The sequence below is a fragment of the Molossus molossus genome, unplaced genomic scaffold (assembly GCF_014108415.1).
Source record: "Molossus molossus isolate mMolMol1 unplaced genomic scaffold, mMolMol1.p scaffold_m16_p_12, whole genome shotgun sequence".
NCBI lineage: Eukaryota > Metazoa > Chordata > Mammalia > Chiroptera > Molossidae > Molossus > Molossus molossus.
Genome location: NW_023425347.1, coordinates 6309416 through 6332156, shown reverse-complemented (window position 1 = coordinate 6332156; position 22741 = coordinate 6309416). Strand labels below are relative to the sequence as shown.

At 37.4% G+C, this 22741-nt stretch overlaps 1 protein-coding gene across 1 annotated transcript in view; it reads left to right on the top strand.

Annotated features, from left to right (window-relative positions):
• Positions 1 to 22741, top strand: part of GMDS (GDP-mannose 4,6-dehydratase) — a 663665-nt gene that overhangs the window by 290419 nt on the left and 350505 nt on the right. Inside the window, exons 5-6 of the mRNA XM_036256635.1 lie at positions 10149 to 10341; positions 11155 to 11259. Of these exons, the coding sequence (XP_036112528.1) occupies positions 10149 to 10341; positions 11155 to 11259 (298 nt within the window). The remainder of the gene's footprint in view (positions 1 to 10148; positions 10342 to 11154; positions 11260 to 22741) is intronic.

Sequence of the window (22741 nt, the reverse complement as noted above, 5' to 3'; positions counted from 1 at the left end):
TTCCTTCTGTACCCATTTTACTGAGAGGGTGTTTGTTTCCTTAATTTATCATAAATGGATATTGAATTTGTCATATGTTTTCTTCTGTATCAATTGAAATGATCATATGGTTTTTAATCCTTCATTTTCTTAGTTTGGTATATTAGATTGACTGATTTGCAGATGATGAATCATCCTTGCATCCCTGGAATAAATCCCACCTGATTATGGCATATGATCCTTTTAATGATCATTAAAGTAATTTAGTTTGTTCATTTAGTTGGCCAGTATTTGTTGAGGATTTCTGCATTTATGTTCATTTGTGATATTGGCTTGCAATGTGTCTTGACCCACACTGCAGACTTTCCTAAAATCTCTTAAAGGTTCACAAACCACAAACAAGCAGCATCCAGCCTTTGTGTGCCCCGTAACACTTGCTAACTGGCCTCAGGCCCAGCACTAGCAGCAACCATCTGCAGATCTTTTTGTAGTTTATGCCATGGAGACCCAGGCAGGACAGGTGGCAGCTAACCTTGGCATACCTCTCCCAGCACACCTAGTGGACAGCTTCAGATCATGCCAGAGCACCACCCATCCATGTCCACAAACAACGAATTCAAGGGGTGGACTCATCAGGCACCACAGCCTCACTTGAGCTAGTCCTGCTCCTTGGGGTCAGCCCCTGCGTGGCAGATCTTTTGCTATGGTCATGGCCAATCCTTACAGCTGATTATCCTGGGGATAAATACCTCTCATTGATGTGCTAACAGCAATCAAGGCTCAGTTACATCAGGAGGGTACACACAACTATATGGGGTGGGGGACAGAGTCCACCTGAAGCACGCAGCTCAGGTGACCATGGAGGTGCACTACTGGGCCCTATAGAACGCCTGCTATATAAAACCACTCTATTAAGTCCATGAGACATACAGCTCTGCTTAATACATAGAAACAAACACAAGGAGACAACCAAAATGAGGTGACAAAGAAATATGTCCCAATGAAAGGACTGAAGAAAACTCCAAAAAATGGAGATAAGCAATCTACCAGATGCGGAGTTCAAAACATTGTTTATAATGATGCTCAATAAACTCAGGGGAAGAGTAGATAAACTTGATGAGAACTTCAACAAAGAGATAGGAATATAAAAATGGAGAAAGAATACATTAAAAGAACCAATCATAAATGAATAATACAATAACTGAAATGAAGAATACATCACAGGAAATCAGTACTAGAGGACATGAAGCAGAGGATCAAATAAGTTGTTTAGAAGAGAAGGAAGCAGAAAATATCCAATCAGAACAGCAAAAAGAAAAAGGAATTCTGCCTGGCCGGTGTGGCTCAGTGGTTGAGCATCAACCCATGCAGCAAGGGGTCACCCATTCTATTCCTGGGCAGGCACATGCCCAGATTGTGGGCCCGATCCTCAGTGGTGGGCATGCAGGGGACAGTCAATCCATGGTCTTGCTCATTGATGTTTCTGTCTCTCTCTCCCCCTTTCCCTTCTCCTCTCTCTCTCAAATCAATAAAGAAAAAAAAAATGTTTTTTAAAGAGAAAGAAAAAGGAATCCAAAAATATGAGGACAGTTTAAGGAGCCTCTGGACAACTTCACGCATACCAACATACACATCAGAGAGGTACCAGAAGGAGAAGAGAGAGAGCAAGAAATTAAAAACCTATTTAAAAAAATAAGGACAAAAACATACCTATCCTGGTGAAGGAAATAAACATACTAGTCCAGGAAGTACAGAGAGTTCCAAACAAGATGAACCCAAAGAGGCCCACATCAAGACACACCATAATAAAAATGTAAAAGGTTAAACACAAAGAGAGAATCTTAAAAGCAGCAAGCAAAATGCAGGTGGTTATCTACAAGGGTGCTCCCATAAGATTGTTAACAGGCTTCTCAACAGAAACTTTGCAGGCCAGAAGGGATTGGCACAAAATAATCAAAGTGATAAAAAGCAAGGACCTACAACCATGATTACTCTATCCAGGAAAGTTGTCATTTAGAACAGAAGGACAGGTAAAGAGCTTCACAGACAAGAGAAAGCTAAAGTTGTTCATCACCACCAAACTAGTAATACAAGAAATGTTAAAGGATCTTCTTTAAGAAGAAGAAAGGGAGGGGGTGGATTTTAAAATATAAATAATAATATGGCAATAAATGCAAATCTATCAACAATTAGTTTAAATGCAAATGGATTAAATGTTCCAATCAAAAGACATATGGCGACTAAAGGGATAATATAATAAGATCGTTACATATGCTGTTTACAAGAGACCTACTTCAGATCAAAAGACATACACAGATTAAAAGTCAAGGAATAAAAAAAGATGTTTCATAAAAATGGAAACAAAAAAAGCTGGAGTAGTCCAGCCAGTGTGGTTCAGTGGTTGAGCACTGACCCATGCACCAGGAGGTCACCCGTTAGATTCCCCGTTAGGACACATACCCAGGTTGTGGACCCAATCCTCAGGGGGGTATGCAAGAGGCAGCCAATCGATGTTCTCTCTCATCGATGTTTCTATCGCTTTCTCCCTTTCACTTCCTCTCTCTAAAATCAATAAAGGAAAAAAAAAATCTGGGGTAGGAATACTCATATCACACAAAACACACTTTAAAACAAAGGCTATAATAAGAGGCAAAGAAGGACCCAGCATTCCACTTCTGGGCATTTATCCAAAGAAACCCAAAAACACTAATTCAGAAAGACATACGCATTCATATGTTCACTGCAGCATCATTTACAATGGCCAAGATACGGAAGGAACTCAGGTGTCTATGGATTGATGAACGAATAAAGAAGAAATGGTGCATATATGCAATGGAATAGGACTCAACCATTAAAAAAAAAAAAGAAAAAGAAAAGGAAAAGAAAAAAGAAAAAGAAATCTTGCCATCTGCAAACAACATGAATTGACTGAGAGGATTCTGTGCTGAGTGAAATAAGTCAGATAGAGAATGACAAATACCATATGATTTCACTTATAAGTAAAAGACAAAATAAATAAAATAGCAGAACAGAACAGACTCCCTGCCAGATGGGAGGGACAAGGGGGGAAGGGAGAAAAAAGGTGAAGGGATTAAAAATGCAAATTGGGCCCCGATTGGTTTGGCTCAGCTCTAACCACAGGTTTTAACTAAAGAGTCGTGGGTTCAATTCCCAGTCAATGGCAAATACCTCGGTTGTGGATTCAATCCCTGGCCCTGGTCAGTATTATGCAGAAAGCAACCAGTCAATGTGTTTCTCTCACATCAATGTTTCTCTCTCTTTCTCATTCTCTCTCCTTCCTTCTCCCTTCCTCCCTCCCATTCTATCTAAAAATCAATGGGAAAATATCTTGAGGTGAGGATTTAAAAAAAAACAAACAAATTGGTAGTTACAGAATAGTCATGGAGATGTAAAGTGCAGCATAGGGAGTATAGTCAATAATATTGTAAAAACTATGTATGGTGTCAGATAGGTACTAAATTTATTGGAGCAATCACTTTGTAAGTTATGTAAATGTCTAATTACTGGGTTGTACACTTGAAACTAATAATATTGTACATCAACTGTGATTGAATATAATTTTTTTAATAAAAAGAAAGAAAATTGACAACCCAATTAAAAAATAAGCCAAAGATCTAAACAGATACCACCAATGAAGATTTATAAATGGTAAATTAGGACATGAAAAGATGCTCAACATCATGTCATTAGGGAATTACAAAGGAAAAACACAACAAAACCTGTTTCAGTGTTCTGTCACATTTAACTTTTGCCTCACCTGTCTTGAACAATTTTTAATGTTTCTACTGTCATCCATCTTCTTGTTTGAACTTCAAAAGTGTTTAATGGTGACAGTAATTAGGATAACAGAATAATGTGTTTTGAGTGGAAAGTTGGCAAGACTTTAGATGTTTTAAGAAAGGTATAAAAAAATAATCATTTAAAGAATAAGATGAGAATCCCAGGAATGACTACATTTCTGTCAAAGGTGAACTGGAAAATAACCAATGCTGCTGGGTAATATATATTTATGTTTCTTCCTCTTTTTTTATTAATTATTTCATTTTTGTTACAGATGTTTCTCCTTTTTCTCCCATTGACACCCTCCTCCCGGTCCCACCCCCTCCACCCGCACAGTATTGTTGTCTCTGTGCACTGGTTATGGATATATGCATATAAGTTCTTTGGTTCATCTCTTCCCTCTCCCCTGCCCCCCTCCTCTGAGGTTTGTCAGTCTGATCCCTACTTATATGTCTCTGAGTCTATTTTGTTCATCAGCTTATTCTGTTCATTATATTCCACAAATAAGTGATATTTGTCTTTCTCTGATTGGCTTATTTTGCTTAGCATAATTCTCTCCAGGTCCCTCCATGTCATCTCAAAGGGTAAGAGATCTTTCTTTCTTACAGCTGCATAGTGTATGTGTACCACAGCTTTTTTATCAACTCATCTATTGGTGGAACCTTGGGCTGTTTACAATCTTAGCAATTGTAAATAGTGCTGCTATGAACATAGGGGTACATATATTCTTTCTGATTGATGTCTCAGGCTTCTTAGGATATATTCCTAGCAGTGGGATCACTGGGTCAAATGGCAGTTCAATTTTTAATTTTTTAAGGAAACACCATATTGTTTTCCATAGTAGCTGCACCAGTCTGCACTCCCACCAGCAGTGTACTAGAGTCCCCTTTCCTCCACACCTTCGCCAGCACTTGTTTGATGATTTGTTGATGGCAGCCATTCTGGCAGGTGTGGGGTGATACTTCATAGTTGTTTTAATTTGAATCTCTCTGTTGATTAGTGATGATAAGCATTTTTTCATATGACTCTTGGCCATTTGTCCTATTTGGAGAGGTGTCTATTCAGCTCCTCTGCCCGTTTTTTTTTGTTTGTTTGTTTGTTTGTTTTTGTTCAGGTAGAGTGGGAGGGAGAGAGAGGAACAGAGAGAGAGAGAGAAACATCGATGTGAAAGGGACACATCGAGTGGCTGCCACCCGCACGACTGACCAGAGCCGGGGACAAACTGCAACCGAGGTACATGCCCTTAGTGGGAACCGAACCCGGGTCTCTCAGGACCGCAGGCCGACGCTCTAACCGCTGAGCCAAACCGGCCAGGGCCCTCTGCCCGTTTTTTAATTGGATTCTTTGTCTTCCTTTTGTTGAGTTGTGTGAGTACTCTATATATTTTGTAAATTAACCTCTTATCTGATGTATCATTGGCACAAATGCTCTCCCATACAGTGGGTTCCTTTTCCATTTTGATGCTTGTTTGTTTTGCTATACAGAAGCATTCTCAATGTAGTCCCATTTATTAATTTTTTTCCTTTGTTTCTCTTGCCCTGGGCATTGTATCAGTGAAAATTCTGCTGTGTGATGTCTGAAATTTTGCTGCCTACATTTTCTTCTAGGATTTTTATGGATTCATGGGTCACATTTAAGTCTTTTATCCATTTTGAGTTTATTCCTGTGTCTGATGTAAGTTGGTGGTCTAGTTTCATTTTTTTGCATGTAGCTGTCCAGTTTTCCTAACAATATTTATTAAAGAGGTTGTCTTTACTCTATTGTATGCTCTTGCCACCTTTGTCAAATACTAATTGAGCATAATAGCTTGGGTCAATTTCTGGTTTCTCTGTTCTGTTCTATTGATCTATATGCCTGTTCTTGTGCTAATACCAGGATGTTTTGATCACAGTGGCTTTGTAGTACAACTTGATATCCAGTATTGTGATCCCTCCTACTTTGTTCTTCTTTTTCAAGTTTGCTGTGGCTATTCGGGGTCTTTTTTGGTTCCATATAAACTTTTGGATATATTTATGTTTCTTTGTTTTTGTTTTTTCAGCAATGTATTTTTTCTTTTTAGTGGAATTTATTGGGGTAACACTGGTTCACAACACTATGCAGGTTTCAAGTGTACAATTCAACAAAACATCATTTGTACACTGTATGATGTGTCCATTGTCCAAAGTAGAGTCTCTTTCCATCCCCATTTCCCATGCCTTTGCCCACTTCCACCCACCCCCATCCTCTTTCCCTCTGACAGCTGTCAGTTTGTTCCATGTATCTGTGCCTCTTTCTCTCTCTTTTTTTTTGTCAGTTTATTTTGTTCATCAATTTATTTTCTTCATTAGATTCCACAAATAAGTGAGATCATATGGTACTTGTCTTTCTCTGACTGGCTTATTTCACTATTCGAGTCTCAAGTTCAATCCATGCTGTCACAAAGGATAAAAGTTCCTTCTTTTTTACAGCTGCATAGTATTCCATTGCATAATTGTACCACAGCTTTTTTGTCCACTCATCTACTGATGGGCACTTGGGCTGTTTCTAGATCTTGGCTCTTGTAAATAATGCTGCTGTGAACATAGGGGTATATATTTTTTTCTGATTGGTGTTTCAGGCTTCTTTGGATATATTCCCAGATGTGGAATCGCTGGATCAAAAGGCAGTTCCATTTTTAAGTTTTGGAGGAAACTCGGTACTATTTTTCACAGTGCCTGCACAAGTGTGCATTCCCACCAACAGTTCATGAGGTTCCCTTTTCTCTATATCCTTGTCAGTATTTGTTGTTGTTTTTTATTTACTGATGATAGCCATTCTAACATCCGCTGTCACTGACCTTAACTTTTCTTTCCTTTTTACTTCTGGCATTGTCTTTTACATTTTCCTCTAATAATATTTCTAGTTGTAGTTCACAGTTCTTCTGGCTCTCAACTGATTAAGTTTATAGTACACATCAGTTTTTTACCTGGACCTCAAATCCATCAAGAGTGCATTTCCGTTCCATTTGAACACTGTGACTCCCCCAGTGCTCTTCTGCAGCTTCCCTCCACTGATGATGTGAGCCGTTGGTGGTCAGCACCACAGTCAGCTCCTGCCTTGTTTTGGCAGAGAAGCTTCTCCATCTCCTGCTTCCAGTGACACAGTTTATTTGATATCCGTCTTGGCCTTGTGGTGATATTTACGTGTGCAGTCATCTGTTCAGTAGTGTGAAGTATATGTTACATGACTGATTAGTTGTTGACTTTGCAGAATCCATAAGCTGGTCTCTTGTCTCATTTTGATGTTATTTTTATTTTTGTGTTCTAATCACCTGTAATTATTAGCATGTCTCGTTTTGATGTATCATCAGTTTCTTCTTTGACACTTGCATAAAAGCTTTCAGATCCATCTTCTTCAGCCTCTGCAGTGGGAACATAGACTTACTCGGTGGTTATGTTAATAGGTTTTCCCGGAAGTCTGATGTATAACTTAGTCAGAACTTGCATTGCAGTTCCTGACTGCTATGCTACATCTTGGCATTTCATGTCTTCAGACGTATTTTTGCCTTTCTTTAAATTCACCTATGTATTTTTCTTTTTTGTTTCAATTGAAAGGCCTGAAAGAAGTTAGGCCTTATTCATCAATTTCTTATGGATATTTTGAATTATTCTCACTAAAACTTTTAATCAAGTACTTTTTAAAATTTATTTATGCTTTAGAAGATAATAGTTCTATTGACAGTTGTAGGAGAGTTAAATATATTTTTTATTTAATTTGTTATAAATAAATTTAGTACCCATTTTCTTCAAATGACTTTTCATTTTTAAATTCCAGGTGCATTTTGACCAGTGTGTCATTCTAAGTAATGTAATGTTGAGCAGAAATAATCAAGGCTTCTACCCCTATCTATGAAGCTTACATGTTAGTACAAATGGTGGCGAGTATTTTTGGTTTATTCTTTCTTTCATGTTTGGCTTATAATAGATTTCAGATTTTTTTAAATGTGCACTCTTTTTTGGGTATGTATTTTGAGTTTAAGAGTACAGTATGTAAAGAGAAAATAGGAGGGAAAATCTTTGGGGTAGTCCTGATAAACTATTTGCACTGTTGGTGAGAGTGTAAACTGGTGCAGCCACTATGGAAACATCATGGAGGTTTCTCAAAAAATTAAAAATAGAACTTCCTAGTGATTCCAAAATTCCACTTTGGGGGGATTCATCCAAAGGAAATGAAAACACTCAGATATCTGTACCGGTATGTTCATTGCAGCATTACTGATAATAACCAAGATATGGAAATAACCTAACTGTCCATCAATGGAAAAAGAAAAAATCCTGCTATTTGGAATAACGTGGATGAACCTTGAGGACATTATGCTAAGTGAAATAAGTCAGACAGAGAAAGACAAATACTTTAAGATCTCACTTTTATGTGGAATCTAAAAAAGACAAAATGGACTCATAGATACAGTGGACACTTTGGTGTTGGGGTGTTAGGCAGGGGGCAAAATGGGTGAAAGTGGTTAAGAGATACAGACTTCCAGTTATAAAATAAAGAAGTCATAAGGATGTAATGTATAGAATGAGACTATTGCTAATAACACTTTATTGTATATTTGAAAGTTACTGAGAGAGTAGATCTTAAAAGTTCTCATCACAAGAAAAATATTTATAACTGTGTGGTAATGGTCGTTAACTAGACTTATTGTGGTGATCATTTCATAATATATACATTTATCAAATTTTTGTTATATTTCTGAAACTTAATATAGTGTTATAGGTCAATTATATCTCAATTAAAAGGAAAAAACAAACAAACCCATGGGATACCACACCCAGTAGGATGTCTGTAATTAAGGAGACAGACTACAATAAGTGTTGGGTAGGGTTTGGAGCAACAGGAGTCCTTGTTAACTGCTGGTGAGAATGTGAAATGGTGCAGCCACATTGAAAAACAGTATGGCGGTTCCTCAAAATGTCAAACATAGTGTTACCAAATGACCCTACTCCTAGGCACATATCCAAGAGAAATTAAAATATGGTATATGAAAGTCACAAAAGGACACTTAGTATGTGATCTGTTCATATTAAATGTCAGAATAGGTAAGTGCATAGAGACAGAAAGCAGATAAGTGGCTGTTGGGGTGGGAAAGGGAAGATGAGACGTGATTGCTGCTAGGTACAGAGTGTCTTTTGGGGATGATGAAATCTTCTGCAATAGACGGTAGTGATGACTACATAAAGCTGTGAATACACTAAAAACCACCGAGTCGTAAACTATAAAAGGGTGAATTTTATGGTATGTAATTCACAAATTATTTTTTTAAAGAATAAAATCGCTCCAAATTGTGTTTTCTTGGCTTTGAAAATTCGTGGGTGAAACACGGTTTTTCTGTTTTATCTCATGGCTACCCGGTGACAGGCCTACATGACATGAGTCTCGTGGTCTAGTGGTCTGAGCTGGGGCTCTGGTTAACCATTTGCTTATGTTCCCTAAATGGCCTGTGCACAGACAGGCTGCAGCTTCTGCTTAGGGGACACTCAGGACTGGGCAGTAAAGAAGGCCAGTACCCTCTCTTACCCAGAGAGGGCGTGTCCAGTTGAGCGCTGAGGTCATTCACCAGGCAGCAGGGAAGACTGTCTGCTCATGCCTGGCTGCATTTGGCCAGTAAATAAACCAGCGACAAAGATTTTCAGCCTTATTATTTCAGGCAATTTGCATATTAGGTAAATTTGTTTATTGTGCTTATAAATAATTTAAGAAAAAGGCAGACATTATATTTACTTTTAAAGAATATGTTAACACTTTAAAATATTGAATTATCCCTTCACACCCTCTGGTTATAAATCCTTCAATTCAATATACATGGACAACTTGTAGTATTCAGTATAGCTCATAAGTAAAAGATTATTTATATATGTAATATACTAAAAAGTCACTGTTATATTTAATTTAAAATAGAAAATAAAACAATCATTTTCAATCAACTTTTCTAAAGCACATGTTCTCAAACTTCTCTGTGCATAAAATCACCTGGGACTCATTACAAATGTGCATTTCTCAGTCCCTCACCCCCAAGGGACAGGTGCAGTCTTGATTTTCCAGGACCCCTGCAGATGCTGTTGAGGAGCTGGGATCTGCACTTTGAGAAACACTGCTCTGGGGGCTTCAGCCTAGACTTAGGACATGATAGGTGTGGTTATACTGTTCTTCATTTTGCCATTGACATTTATTTCCTAAGGCATTTTCCATCCATTTGGTGTTAGAAATGGATGATATCCACACTTTCATTCTATTAGAAAATATTTTCTCACAAGTATAACTTTTCTAAGTGTGAAATTGTAAAAAGTCTTTCTTACCCCGTCAGTTGCCGTTTCCCTTAATGTAGCACTGCCTTCTGCTGTCTCCAGATCTCGTTTGACCTGGCTGAATATACTGCGGATGTCGATGGAGTTGGCACTCTACGGCTCCTGGATGCGGTTAAGACCTGTGGCCTTATCAACTCTGTGAAGTTCTATCAAGCCTCAACAAGTGAACTTTATGGGAAAGTGCAAGAAATACCCCAGAAGGAGACCACTCCCTTTTATCCTCGGTCACCATACGGTGAGAACGCCTGCGCACCCCCTGTGCATGTGCCCTGCTCTCTGTGGGTGCTGGTGTGTGTGTTTCTGCTTAATTCCGTTCATGTCTCATGGCTGAAGTCATTTGGGTGTGAGATTAACACTGAGATAGACTAAAGTGACTAGACTTGTTGAGAAGCATGCCTTTATACATTGCTAACTGCAGTATTTGCTGCCATTGCCTCCAGCGTGAAATTACCACCTCACCTCACCTATTCATGTTCATTCAACCCTTTCACACAGATCACTTTGAAAGGAAAAGGAGACCAAACGTGATTCTTTTTTCTGACCTGTTTTGCTGAAGTGATAAGGTTTCATGTTTTTTTTTTCCTGAAGAAAGTCTCCCTGAGTTCAAACCCTTAGAAAAGCAAAAACAAAGAACGAAACAAAAAGACTTGTGATAAAATTCTAAGTAGCTAGAATATTAAGATCCCATATTTTTCACTTTCTAATTTCTTAGTACTAAGAGACAGGAAATAAAATATAAGACAGTCCACTTGATATATGAAACACACTGTAGTTGAAATTAGATTGTGAAAGAAAGAACCATATGCATTACAGAAATAAGCAATTCTTAAATATTTCCCTGTACACCTGATTAACTGGCAAAGGAACCTTCAGTTTGTCTTTGGCTTTTACCTCTTTTTTTTTTTTTTCTATCTTGATACATTACAGATTGTAATTCTTACAAGTTGTTACTTAAGATGAGTGAAAAATCACTGCTTTTTAATAATAACACACTGTCTTTTGTAATAATCATTGTCTTTTATTTGCTTTTAAAAAATTATTCCAACAGGGGCAGCAAAATTGTATGCCTACTGGATTGTGGTGAATTTCCGTGAGGCATATAATCTCTTCGCAGTGAATGGCATTCTCTTCAATCATGAGAGTCCTAGAAGAGGTTAGTAAATATATTAATGGAAAAGAGAATTTCAGACTTTAACAAAACAAAGTTACATGTATATTCTGCATTTGTATTATACAGACTGTGGAAAATTCCACATTTTCACTATTAAGGGTGTCAGGAGTGGTAAATGAAGAAAATTCGTCCCTAATTACTTAATAAGTTTTGAAGTTTTTTTTTCCAACAAGAAAAACTGAACATTTTTCCAATTTTCTCATTTTCATTGGTAGGTCTTATCAATTATCAATCAAGCATTTATTCAGCCTAAATATTAGGAAGTTTTTGTATGAATGCAAAGGAATAAGTAATAAACTAATACCTGTTTCCAGAAGTAACTATTGTTTCATAGTCTTATCTAATCTATATATAGTTTTACTTTGAATCAGTTGGATATTCAATAGTTTTTCTTTATATTCCATTTAAACAGGCATCCAGAAATTACTGTGCTTCTAGATTATATTTTAAAATATATTGGAAACAATTTTTTTCAAAAAGAATACATTCTAAAATGATAAAAAGTATTTAGTAAATACATAAGCAAGTAGCACAGTAGTTTATTATCATTATCAAGTACTATGTACTGCATGTAATTGTATGTGTTATACTTTTGTATGACTGGCAGCACAGTAGGCTTGCCTACAGCATCCTCACCACAAACACGTGCTGTGCTATTCCAGTAGGTGATAGGAATCTTTCAGCTCTGGTCCTATGGGATCACTGTTGTATATGTGTTCCATCATTGACAGAATTGTCTAAAATATCTTGTGAAAAAGTAACTTTAATGATTTAATACCATGATAGTAAAGACATCTTGGAATAGTTCTAAGAACATCCATTAGCAGCTAAATTCTGTGAGAGAGGAAAGAGCTGTGGGGAATAGGAAAACCTGGAGGTTCAAATGGACACTGACATTAATTGTGTGATCGGAACAGGGTCCACAAACACACTGGATTCTCAACCTCCCTCACAATGGTATTATACCAAACTGTGATCATCATCTGTTACCACAGTTCCGATGAGAAGCATTGGAGTATTTTCATTAACTCATTATCAACCATCACAGCACAAAACTATTAGACAATTTCTATCACTACACCCCACAAGGATTTATATCCCAGGAAAACAGGAGAGGGCCACAGTCTACTCCTCCGGTCAGCCTAGATCTAGACTCCTGGCTTAATTATGGATGCCACATTTAGTAGGCTACTTGGAGAAACTGGAATATATTCAGAGGAAGCCAATCAGAAAGGTGACCTGACATGTGAAGAATGTTAGCCAGACCAGGAAGAGTTCAGCCTGGAGAGGAGAAGACTAAACGAGCATCCCCAGAGCAGACTGTTCTGGCAGCTGCTCCAGAAAGAGGCAGGAACAGGGTGGGAGCCAGATATCTGCACACCTCTGAGTTTCACACAGTAGAATGACTGTTTCCTGAGGGGACTAGAAGTTTCCAGAAGGATTGGGTATCACAACATTGAAAATACTGAAAAAGGAATCCATATCATAGAAGATTAGACCTCAAAGACCTTCCCATTTCACATAAAGAAACTTAGTCATTCTCTGCATTTCATAAGTACATACTCTGTGAAATAAAATAAGGGGCCCTACAAATATATAAGGAAGTAAAATGAACAGACTTGTAGAAATAATCTCACACAAATGGGAAGAGAAATCTGCTTTGGCTTGCTAAGCTGGAGTTCATGCACATGAACTCTAATTATGGCGGGTCGATGTGGACAATGACAAGTGGAATAAAACTTCAGGGGCCCAGTGACCCAGTGGGGAAGCAGAACGAACGAACAAAGATACAGGCAGGACAAAAGCAGTCCCACAGCTGTGAGTACATGGGAAAACAGGACTGAATTAATTTCTGTGATCTTTGGCCTTAGGTACCCCTTCTCTGGCTTCCAACATCTTATACTTAGAATCATTATCAGTATTTTTTTTTTTTCAAAAAACATATTTATTTGTATTGTCTTGTTGTCTTTTCACAGTTCTCCTTGAGACTGTTAGCAACATGCTACATCTCCTGTTCCAAATATTGGGTTTTAAATAAGAAATTGTTTATTCCTATATTTCATATTTATGGAAGCATGAGAAATCTCTACAAAACATGTACACTCTTTGCAATTTAAAAATTATCTGTGTAATCTAAGAATTTTGGTTAAATTTCACTATCACTTAGCCTTTTAGCTTGAGAATAAATGAGAAGTCCGGTGTTATGTTTCATGCCCAACAATTAGTAATGCTTGCAACTTTTTCAGTGAAATTTTATGTGATTATATAGCCATATAATTAAACATCATCATGAAAAAGGTGAAAGTGACAGGTTTGTAAAGGCATCTTTAGTGTCAGTACATTTTTATTTTATAATTATGTAAGTTAAAAATTCCCAGGATGGGCTATAACTCAGCCTGTCATCTCTGTTGCTAAAAAGGAAAACAATTAAGAAGCTGCCAGAGTACTTTTTAAAATTAATTTTGTTTAAGCAAACAAGTTGAATCCAAAGAGATCCACACCAAGACACATCATCATCAAAATGCCAAAGGTTATATACAAAGAGAGAATCTTAAAAGCAGCGAGAGAAAAGCAGTCGTTACCTACAAAGGAGCTCCCATAAGACTGTCAGTTGATTTCTCAAAAGAAACGTTGCAGGCCAGAAAGGAGTGGCAAGAGATATTCAAGGTGATGAAAAAAATGACCTAAAACCAAGATGACTCTATCCTGAAAAGCTATTATTTAGAATTGATGGCCATATCAAGAGTTTCCCAGACAAGAAAAAGCTAAAGGAATTCATCACCACCAAACCAGTATTATATGAAATGTTGAAGGGTCTTCTTGAAGGCGAAGAAGAACAAAAATATGAACAATAAAATGGCAATTAATACATAACTATCAACAACTGAATCCACAAAGAAAATGAGCAAGCAGAACAGAAACAGACTCATAGATACAGAGAACTTTTTGTTGCTTGCCAGATGGATGGGGGCTGGGAGGATGGGTGAAAAGATGAAGAAATTAAGAAGTACAGATTGGTTGTTAGACTGATGAACCTCAAAGGGAAAGGGGGGGGAGGGTTGGATGAGATAAACCAAAGAACTTCTATGCATATATGCACAACCAATGGACACTGACAATAGTGGGGGGAAGGCAGGAGGGGGCAGGAATGGGGAGGAGGATGTCAATGGGGAAAAAAGGAAGAAACATCTATAATACATTCAACAATAAAGATGAGGTTAAGAAAATAAATAAATAAATAAAATTAATTTTGTGGTTCTGGATATCCTTAGTAGAGGAAAAGGAAAAGGAAGAACTTAGTGATTCTTGGCTTACAGCATATGATATGGGAGTGGCTCAAGAAATCTTCAAGTGACGGTCCTTGCCTCTTCTGCTGCAAACATGTATATACACATTGTGTGGGTTTCTGTGCTCTTCTCCCTTTAATGTTTCTACCTGCAAAAACATAAATAAAAGTCAGTTGTTCTGGATCAGGTTAGGGTAGGGAAAGGCATGCTTAGTTGTGGAATGAAAAGATAAATTTAAATATACCCTCCAAAATTCTCTATTTGCATATCTGATGAGAACTATTAATCACTTTGTTTTTTAAAATTTATTTTAACATTAATACTTCTTTTTTATTTAAAAGAAAAGTAAACAGTAAAGGAGGGTATAAGGAGAAAAGTAAAAATTCTTTCTGTCCCATTGACTCTCAGCTCTGTCCTCAGGCCCCCTGTTAACATTCCTTCAGAAATGTTCCAGGTATCTGTACTGTAAACTTACAAAAAATCTTCTGCCTTTAGGGCTGTTGTTAAATGCTTGTTAAATACTTAACCTTGTAGCATATACCAATCTTTTGCTTTATTATCTATCCAGAAATCAATATTTTTATTTCATTTATTTAAATAAATAATGAAAAATTATAGAGGTATATATGGAATGATGTAATATTTATTTGATAATATATCTGATACTTGTAGCATTTCCTGAAACTTGACAATTAATTAAAAAAATTTTTTTTCCTTATTGATTTTAGAGAGAGAGGAAGGGGGAGGGAGAGAGAGAGAGAGAGAAACATCGATGAGAGAGAACATCAATCAGCCTCCTCCTGCATGCCCCCCACTGGGGATTAGGCCCACAACCTGGGCATGTGCCCTGACCAGGAATCGAACCGGCGACCTCCTGGTGCATGTGTCGACGCCCAATCACTGAGCCACACCGGATGGGCAGACACTTAATTTTTATATTAAATTAATTTGACAATAATATTGTTGTTTCGTCACAATTAATTGTTATTTTCTGAGGATATTCTTTGCCAGACTGAGCATTCCCTAATGGTAGGACTATACTGATTTCTTAAATCTTCTGTATCTAATATAGTTTCTATCTGCTAATAAGCATTCAATAAATATTTATACATGAATGAATATCTAATGATTCAGTAAAACTTTACTGACTCGAAATCTAGGCGGTCTGAATTAGAGAACAGTAGGAATTTTTATGATAGTTTTAAATAAATGTTGATTTCATGCATATAATAACTGAAGGTAAACTATTTTTAAGTAAAGATTCAGTCTATTGTACTTTAATAAGTAGGTAAATTTGTACTGATAGTTGCTGTAGTACTTTGAATTTATTTTCTTAAGTAGGTTGAGCATCAGTCCCCTTCTGCTCTGCTATCCCAGGAAGTAGACACCCTTTTTATAGATGATGCAGTGGTAAACCTCAATCTAGTCTGAAGTATATAATCTCAAATGCCCAAATTAGTAGAGCCCAAATTAATGCAACTTTTTTGGGTCGTATGCTTTCTCTAATGAAAAATAATTGACAAGACCCTTTTTGACTGCATGAATAACATTCCATGAGAATTTCTGACTTCAAAAAGTATTTTTAATATAAAGATATTCTAAACCAGAAGTTGCCAAACTATGTCTCATGGGCCAAATCCAGCCCACTAGCCTATTTTTGTAAATAAAGTTTTATTGGATCACAGCCATCCCCAGTTGTCTATGGCTGTGCTCACAATGGAGTCCTGTGAAAAAATTTGCTGGACCCGGAATAGTTAGATCCTCGAAATAAAATAAAAAAAAAGTTCAATTGTGCTTGACATGGGTTTCTCCCAAGTTAGCAAGATAGTCTTATAGAAAGATTTTCAATAAACATTAAAGTCAGAGAGAGTCCGTCAACCCATCCCTAAATAGAATTCCTGAAGCATTTGGTCAGTTGGGGTGCCGTTGTGCTGACTGAAGTACTGGGGTGTGGAACCAGATAAAGTAGTAACTGACCACAGATCTGTAGCATAGTTCACAGCAGCTCTGGCTCCTCAGTTTCTCTTTTCTCCATTTCAATCTTTTGTGGTTTTCTTAAGATATTTATTTTGTTTGGTTAAGAGAAGTTTATAATACTACTAAATATAGTCCGGGTCACCTGTGGTTGGCACATAATTAACATTTGGAAATCACTGATCTGGGGAATAAATCCATTGATCTAGGGACTTGGTCTGTTTCCCTCAGTCAGCCATCTGTTTAGCCATGCTTTCAAATAAGGCAGGATGATTGGTATGCTTATGCTTTAGGTTTGCTTCTTATAAAATGGAGGCACTTTAGTGATATCGACTACAAATTAATAATGAATAACAGATACAATTCTAGAATTATATCTCCATAAAAGGCATGGAGATGTATGTATCCTATGTTCTGTGAATAACTGCTACTATGTATTATATAATATTTACAGATATTAACAAGGTACTTTTATTCTTAAGCACTCAACTTTAAAATAAAAATGTACTTTTTCCTCTTTTATTAAAATAATAGTTTATGAATAAATTGTACAAACTGTATATGTATCTGAAAAACTTTTCTTCTCATGTGGTTTTTCAAATTTGAAATTCTTTATCTGACTCTTTCATTTACATATGTACATAAATATAGAGTTTTCTGTTTGCCACAAATGTGGCTATCATGATACCTTTCTGTTGGAAATACAGATTTATATTCTCCATTTAGGAAATCGAGTCTGTGTTTATTGTCTAGAAATACTGCATTTCTGCGAGGAAAGTGTCATATGCAAAGTGCTTTAGTTGCTAAGTTTCTTTGAAAGGCTAATCAAGGCTGTGATGGCACAAAGCTGTTAACTATAAATTAAACTAAAAAAATGTTTAAAGTAGCTTGTGAATCAGGATATTTAAGTTTATTTTCAAATATATTGTTTATCAATAATAAAATTTCTTAAATTTAAAATTATTTTATAAACTAGAACATTAAAAGCAAGCCTATTAGTGAAGCTAACAGTAATATTTCTAATTCTGATTTTTTATTACTTTAAAAGATAATATAACAGAAATATTTACTATTTATTACTTGGATAATTAAACCATTTTGCTAATTATGTTTTATCCTTATATCAGCAGACTGCTTTAGCATGTCACAAATACAAATTTGCCGACCTTTAAAAAATTATAACATCAATATATTGTAAATAAAATAATATATTGCAAGTTAAAAAAAACACACACATTTTGCATGATCATTAAGTGTGAACAAAAAGAGAGAGATCCCACCTTCTAGTTTCAGGAGATAGAAAAATCAAATGATTAGAATAAAGTTGACTTGCCCAGCCAGTGTGGCTCAGAGATTGAGCATTGACCCATGCACCAAGAGGTCACTGGTTTGATTCCTGGTCAGGGCACATGCCCAGGGTTTGTGCCAAATCCCCAATGAGGGGCATGCAGAAGGCGGCCAATTGATATTCTCTCTCATCAGTGTTTCTCTCTCTCTCCCTCTCCCTTCATTTCTCTCTAAAATTAATCAAGATTTTTTTTTTAAAAGAAGAAACTCGCTGATGACAGTAGCATGTAATATTGGGCTTTTTTTTTTTTTTGGGAATGTGACTTTTTCATTTTCAGTATGAGAGTAGAATAAGAATTAGATTCCTATAGTTAGGGAGCGGTGTTGGTTTCTGAGAGACTTCTCAGAGTCTGTGTTCATGAGGAGAAAGCCCACACCAGGAGTGTACTTGGTGGAAGTTCTCCGCTATCTGGTGTTGGCAGGTGGGGCTCAAGTGTCTGCTGGTTCACAATAGTGTAGTCGGTTTACTTTTGACTCTCACATGGATGCCACTGGTTTTGGAGAGAAGGTCAGTTGAAGAGTTCCAGTCTTGCCCTGGCCGGTTTGGCTGAGCGGTTAGAGTGGCGGCCCACCGACCGGAGAGGCCCGGGTTTGGTTCTCACTAAGGGCACGTACCTCAGTTGCAGTTTGTTCCCGGCCCCGGTTGGGGTTGTGTGGGTGGCAGCTAGTCCATGTGTCTCTCACGCGATGTTTCTCTCTCTCTCCTCCTCCCTCTCTTTCTTGCTCTGTCTGAAGATAAATGCAAAAATGTTCTTGGGTGAGGACAAAAAAAAGAGTTCCAGTCTTTTTATGAGAATATTTTTCTTTTGTTGACTTATCATAATGTGTAGGTTATTAGGTAAGTCTGGAAAATATAGTGACTATTACTTCAGAATCAACTGAAGAAGTAAAGTTTGGCCAAGTGAACCTACCTCATTGTCATTAGTTGACTAGCAGTGAGTGAGTCACATGCAATGATTGGCTTCATTTCTTGGATACCTTTAGTCTGAGTAAGAAATCACAGTTCATGTTAGCAGTGTTATTTCTTCTATTCTCCCTCCCCCCGGACCCCTCCCTGTAGCCTTTCTTCTCCTCCTCCTCCTCGTCTTCCTCCTCATCCATCTCCTCCTCTTCCTTTTTCTTCAGTGTCTAAAAATGGAACATTTACTCAGCTCTGGAAGAGGTACTGTCTCTTTGCAGTAGGTTTTTTCCTTTTCATTCTGCTTCTATCTCTGTCTTCTAAATGATGCCCTCTTCCATGTGTTATAGGCAACTATGCTGCCTTCTCTGACCGTGGAGCCTTGTGAAGAGGCTTCATCACTGCCTTCTTCCTTCAGGAGCTCTTCAGTGCTGTTTTCTCCTGGATTCCAAGAGGCCTAATGTTTCCACTGAGGCTGCTGCCCGCATGTGCTTATTTCATTTTGTATTTCTTTCTTAGTCAAGAAAACTTTATGTCATTTCCCAGCTGAGGGAATAAGAATAGTTTGGCCATTATCATCAACATTCCCATCAACATCATCATCATCGTGAAAAATATATCCATGAGCTGTTTTTGTTGCATTTGACATAGTGATTTAATATTCTATTGGTACTTTTAGAGGCATTTTGACTAACTTGTTTCACTTACATCTTTATGTATATATAAATATTTATATATTTTTTATTTTTCTAAATTTTTAATTTAAAAAAACATTTTAATTATATATAGCTAATATTCTTTATTCAAATGAGCTTTTAGGGACTAGACAGTTAGCATCAACCTGTATGTATTCTCCCCAAGTATTCTCAGAATTTATAAGAAAGGAATTTAATGATAATTTTATCCTATTTATTTAGTCAGTGAAGAAATTGACACATGTGAGTTATCCAAGGTCACAAAACTAACAGTTGTCTGCACTGGGACTGGAAATAATTCTGGGGAAGGTCAGAATGACGTGAACATTCGTAGTAGTAGAAATAGCATATATAGGACTTTTACAGGTGGAACCGGAGCAGTTCTTCCCCCTGAGGCAGAGCTTGTTACTTAGGCCGTGGAATGGAGCAAGTGGAGAAGCTGGACATATACCTCAGCTGCACTTATCTTATGTGAAAGACATTACTTAGTTTGATCGAAGGCAATATTTTTCAGATGTTTAGCAGAAATAATAATAATAAAACATTAGTTTTATAATATTAAAATGTAAATGTGGTATGAAACAACTTACTTTGAGTATGACCAAGAAGTTGACGAGAAATAGAACTAATACAAAATACATTGAAAATAGTGTGACAATAAGAAGCTATAAAGTACTTTAAAGGTACCCATAATTAACACTTTGAGTACCGCAAATGGATGGTGTACTAATGTTGTTTAGATATTGAGCCATTTTTAGATGACACAGCACATTCCTCTAAATATGGGCTTCATAAGAAATCATACATATCAGTCTAAACACTATATTCACTTGACTAAAGAAATCTGACATTTTTCTAATTCATGAACTTGTGGTTTTGAGTTTTAGACATGAACTTTTTTCTTCTAGCTGCTACGTGTTTTGCTTCTTAAAATATTTAACTATATTTACTTACTTATTTTTTAAACCATATATCTGCCACCAGCTAAATTTCTTTTAAAAAGCAACATGTTTTCATTGATTTTAGAGAGAGAGCAAGGGAGAGGGAGAGAGAAACGTGGATGTGAGAGAGAAACATCAATTGGCTGCCTCAAACCCTGACCAGGGATAGAACCTGCAACCTGGGTGTGTGTTCTGACTGAATCGAACGGCAAACTTTTGGTGCAGGAGATGGCGCTCAACCCAACCGAGCCACAAAGCCCAGGGCTAACTATATTTATTATTATGAATTAATCTTTACATTTTTAAAACCATAACTTATGTAAACATTGATTACTTAAGTCATAGTAAAATTTTGAATAATTTTCTCCTTCATTTTTAATACAGATTGTTCTGTATTCATTGCTTTAAAGATAAGGTTAATATGAAGGACAGTGGTTCTCAACAGGGGTTGAGAAATGAGGATGGGGAGAGTGTGATTTTGCCCCCCACAGAGGACACGTGAGAATGTCGGAGATATTTTTACTTATCACAATTGGAGATGAGGGCGGCGTAGCAGCCAGGCTGCTGCTAACCATCCTGTAAGGCACAGGACAGTCCCCACAGCAAAGAATGAACCAACCCCAGATGTCAGTAGTGCTGAAGGTGAGAAATGCTGCTCTAGAATTTCACCCTCGGATGTTATCGCCAACTTAGATGAATGTCATCTGTGAGGCCAGGATCTTCTCTTTCTTTACACGTCCCTGCACTTCGCAGTGACTCCATCCCAGAGCTTCAGCAAACATTTACCGAAGCTCGGGAGGAAAACATTCTGATTTAAATACCTTCATGTGGTCTGGCCGGTGTGGCTCAGTGGCTGAGCGTCCTCTCAAGGACTGAGAGGTGCTGGTTCAATTCCCAGCCAGGGCACATGCCCCGGTTGCAGATGCGATCTCCAGTAGGGGGCGTGCAGGAGGCAGCCAATGGGTATTTCTCTCGCAAATCGATGTTTCCATCGCTCTCTCCCTTCTTCACTCTCTAAAAAAAAGAAAATCAATAAAAACATATTTATAAATAAATAAATACCTCCATGTGAAACTATTCAGGCCTTAAGTGTTTTGATCCACTGCAGGTCCTCCCCAAGTCAGGGAAGCCCAGGTAACAGAGTGTGTTTCAGGACCCCCCTGATCATTGGGAGAAGTCGCACTTCAGTGACTCACTGGTCTACAGAACTGTGTCCAGGTGGGCCCGTGACTCTCCTTCCACCTCCACAATAAGTGAGCATAATTATCTTTTGTTATAAATTATGACAAGAACAAAGCTTTCCTTTGGGAATAGGTTGTAGAGTCCATCTTCTGGCTTTGGTATAAGACAACCATTAAATGGATTCGAGATCACCTCGCAATGCATAGGATTACAGTAATATTAATGTTAGAGGTTCACTTTACTTGAGAATTTTTTTAAAATTATTCAAATTCATAGATATTTCAGTCCTTTCGAGGATAATAGAATTCGTGATATAAATTAAATAACTAGAACTTGGTTTTTTAAAAAAAAATTTTCTTTATTGATTTTTAGAGGGAAGAAGGGAGAGGGAGAGAGAGGAAGAAAGATGGATGAGAGAGAGCATCAATTGGCTGCCTCCTACATGCCCCCCACTGGGGATTGGTCCCACAAACTGGGCATGTGCCCTGACAGGAATCGAACCAGTGATCTCTTGGTGCATGGGTCAGTGATCAACCACTGAGCCACACCAGCCAGGCTAGAACTTGTTTTTATTTAATACCAGTAGGCGGAAAGCACTCTTCTTCCCCCCAACTCTCTCTCCCTGTATCCCTCTCTTTCCCTCCGTCTGTGTGTGTAAATAATTTTTTAACAAATTACTGAGTTAGTATTTGCTAGTCTGAGTAGTGAATTCAAATCATGCTGCTATATTAATATGAAGAAACAAACAAACTAATATCAAACAGTCCAATATTTTATTTGTATTTCTAGCTATTAAAGGTACCTTGTGGTTTTTTTAGGTGAGCATTATAGCCTTAATTTACTGGGAAAAAAATTTTAGCTACCCAAGTGAGGAGATGAAGTAACCTAATGGTACAGTTCCACAGAGCACTGTAGGTTTTACACAACATCATTTGTCTGTGTGTAAATGGTGAAGTTACTGGCTACTCACCTTGGACCCACCAGTTCTAGGTTGCCTTTCTGGTTGGGTACAGAGTGACATCATCTGGATTGTAGACTGTGATGCTTCACAGATGACACATATACTTAGAGATCACAGAGCTGTCTACCTGTATTATTATTTGTGGAGAAATGAGGTATGATTGCTCAAACATGCAAGAC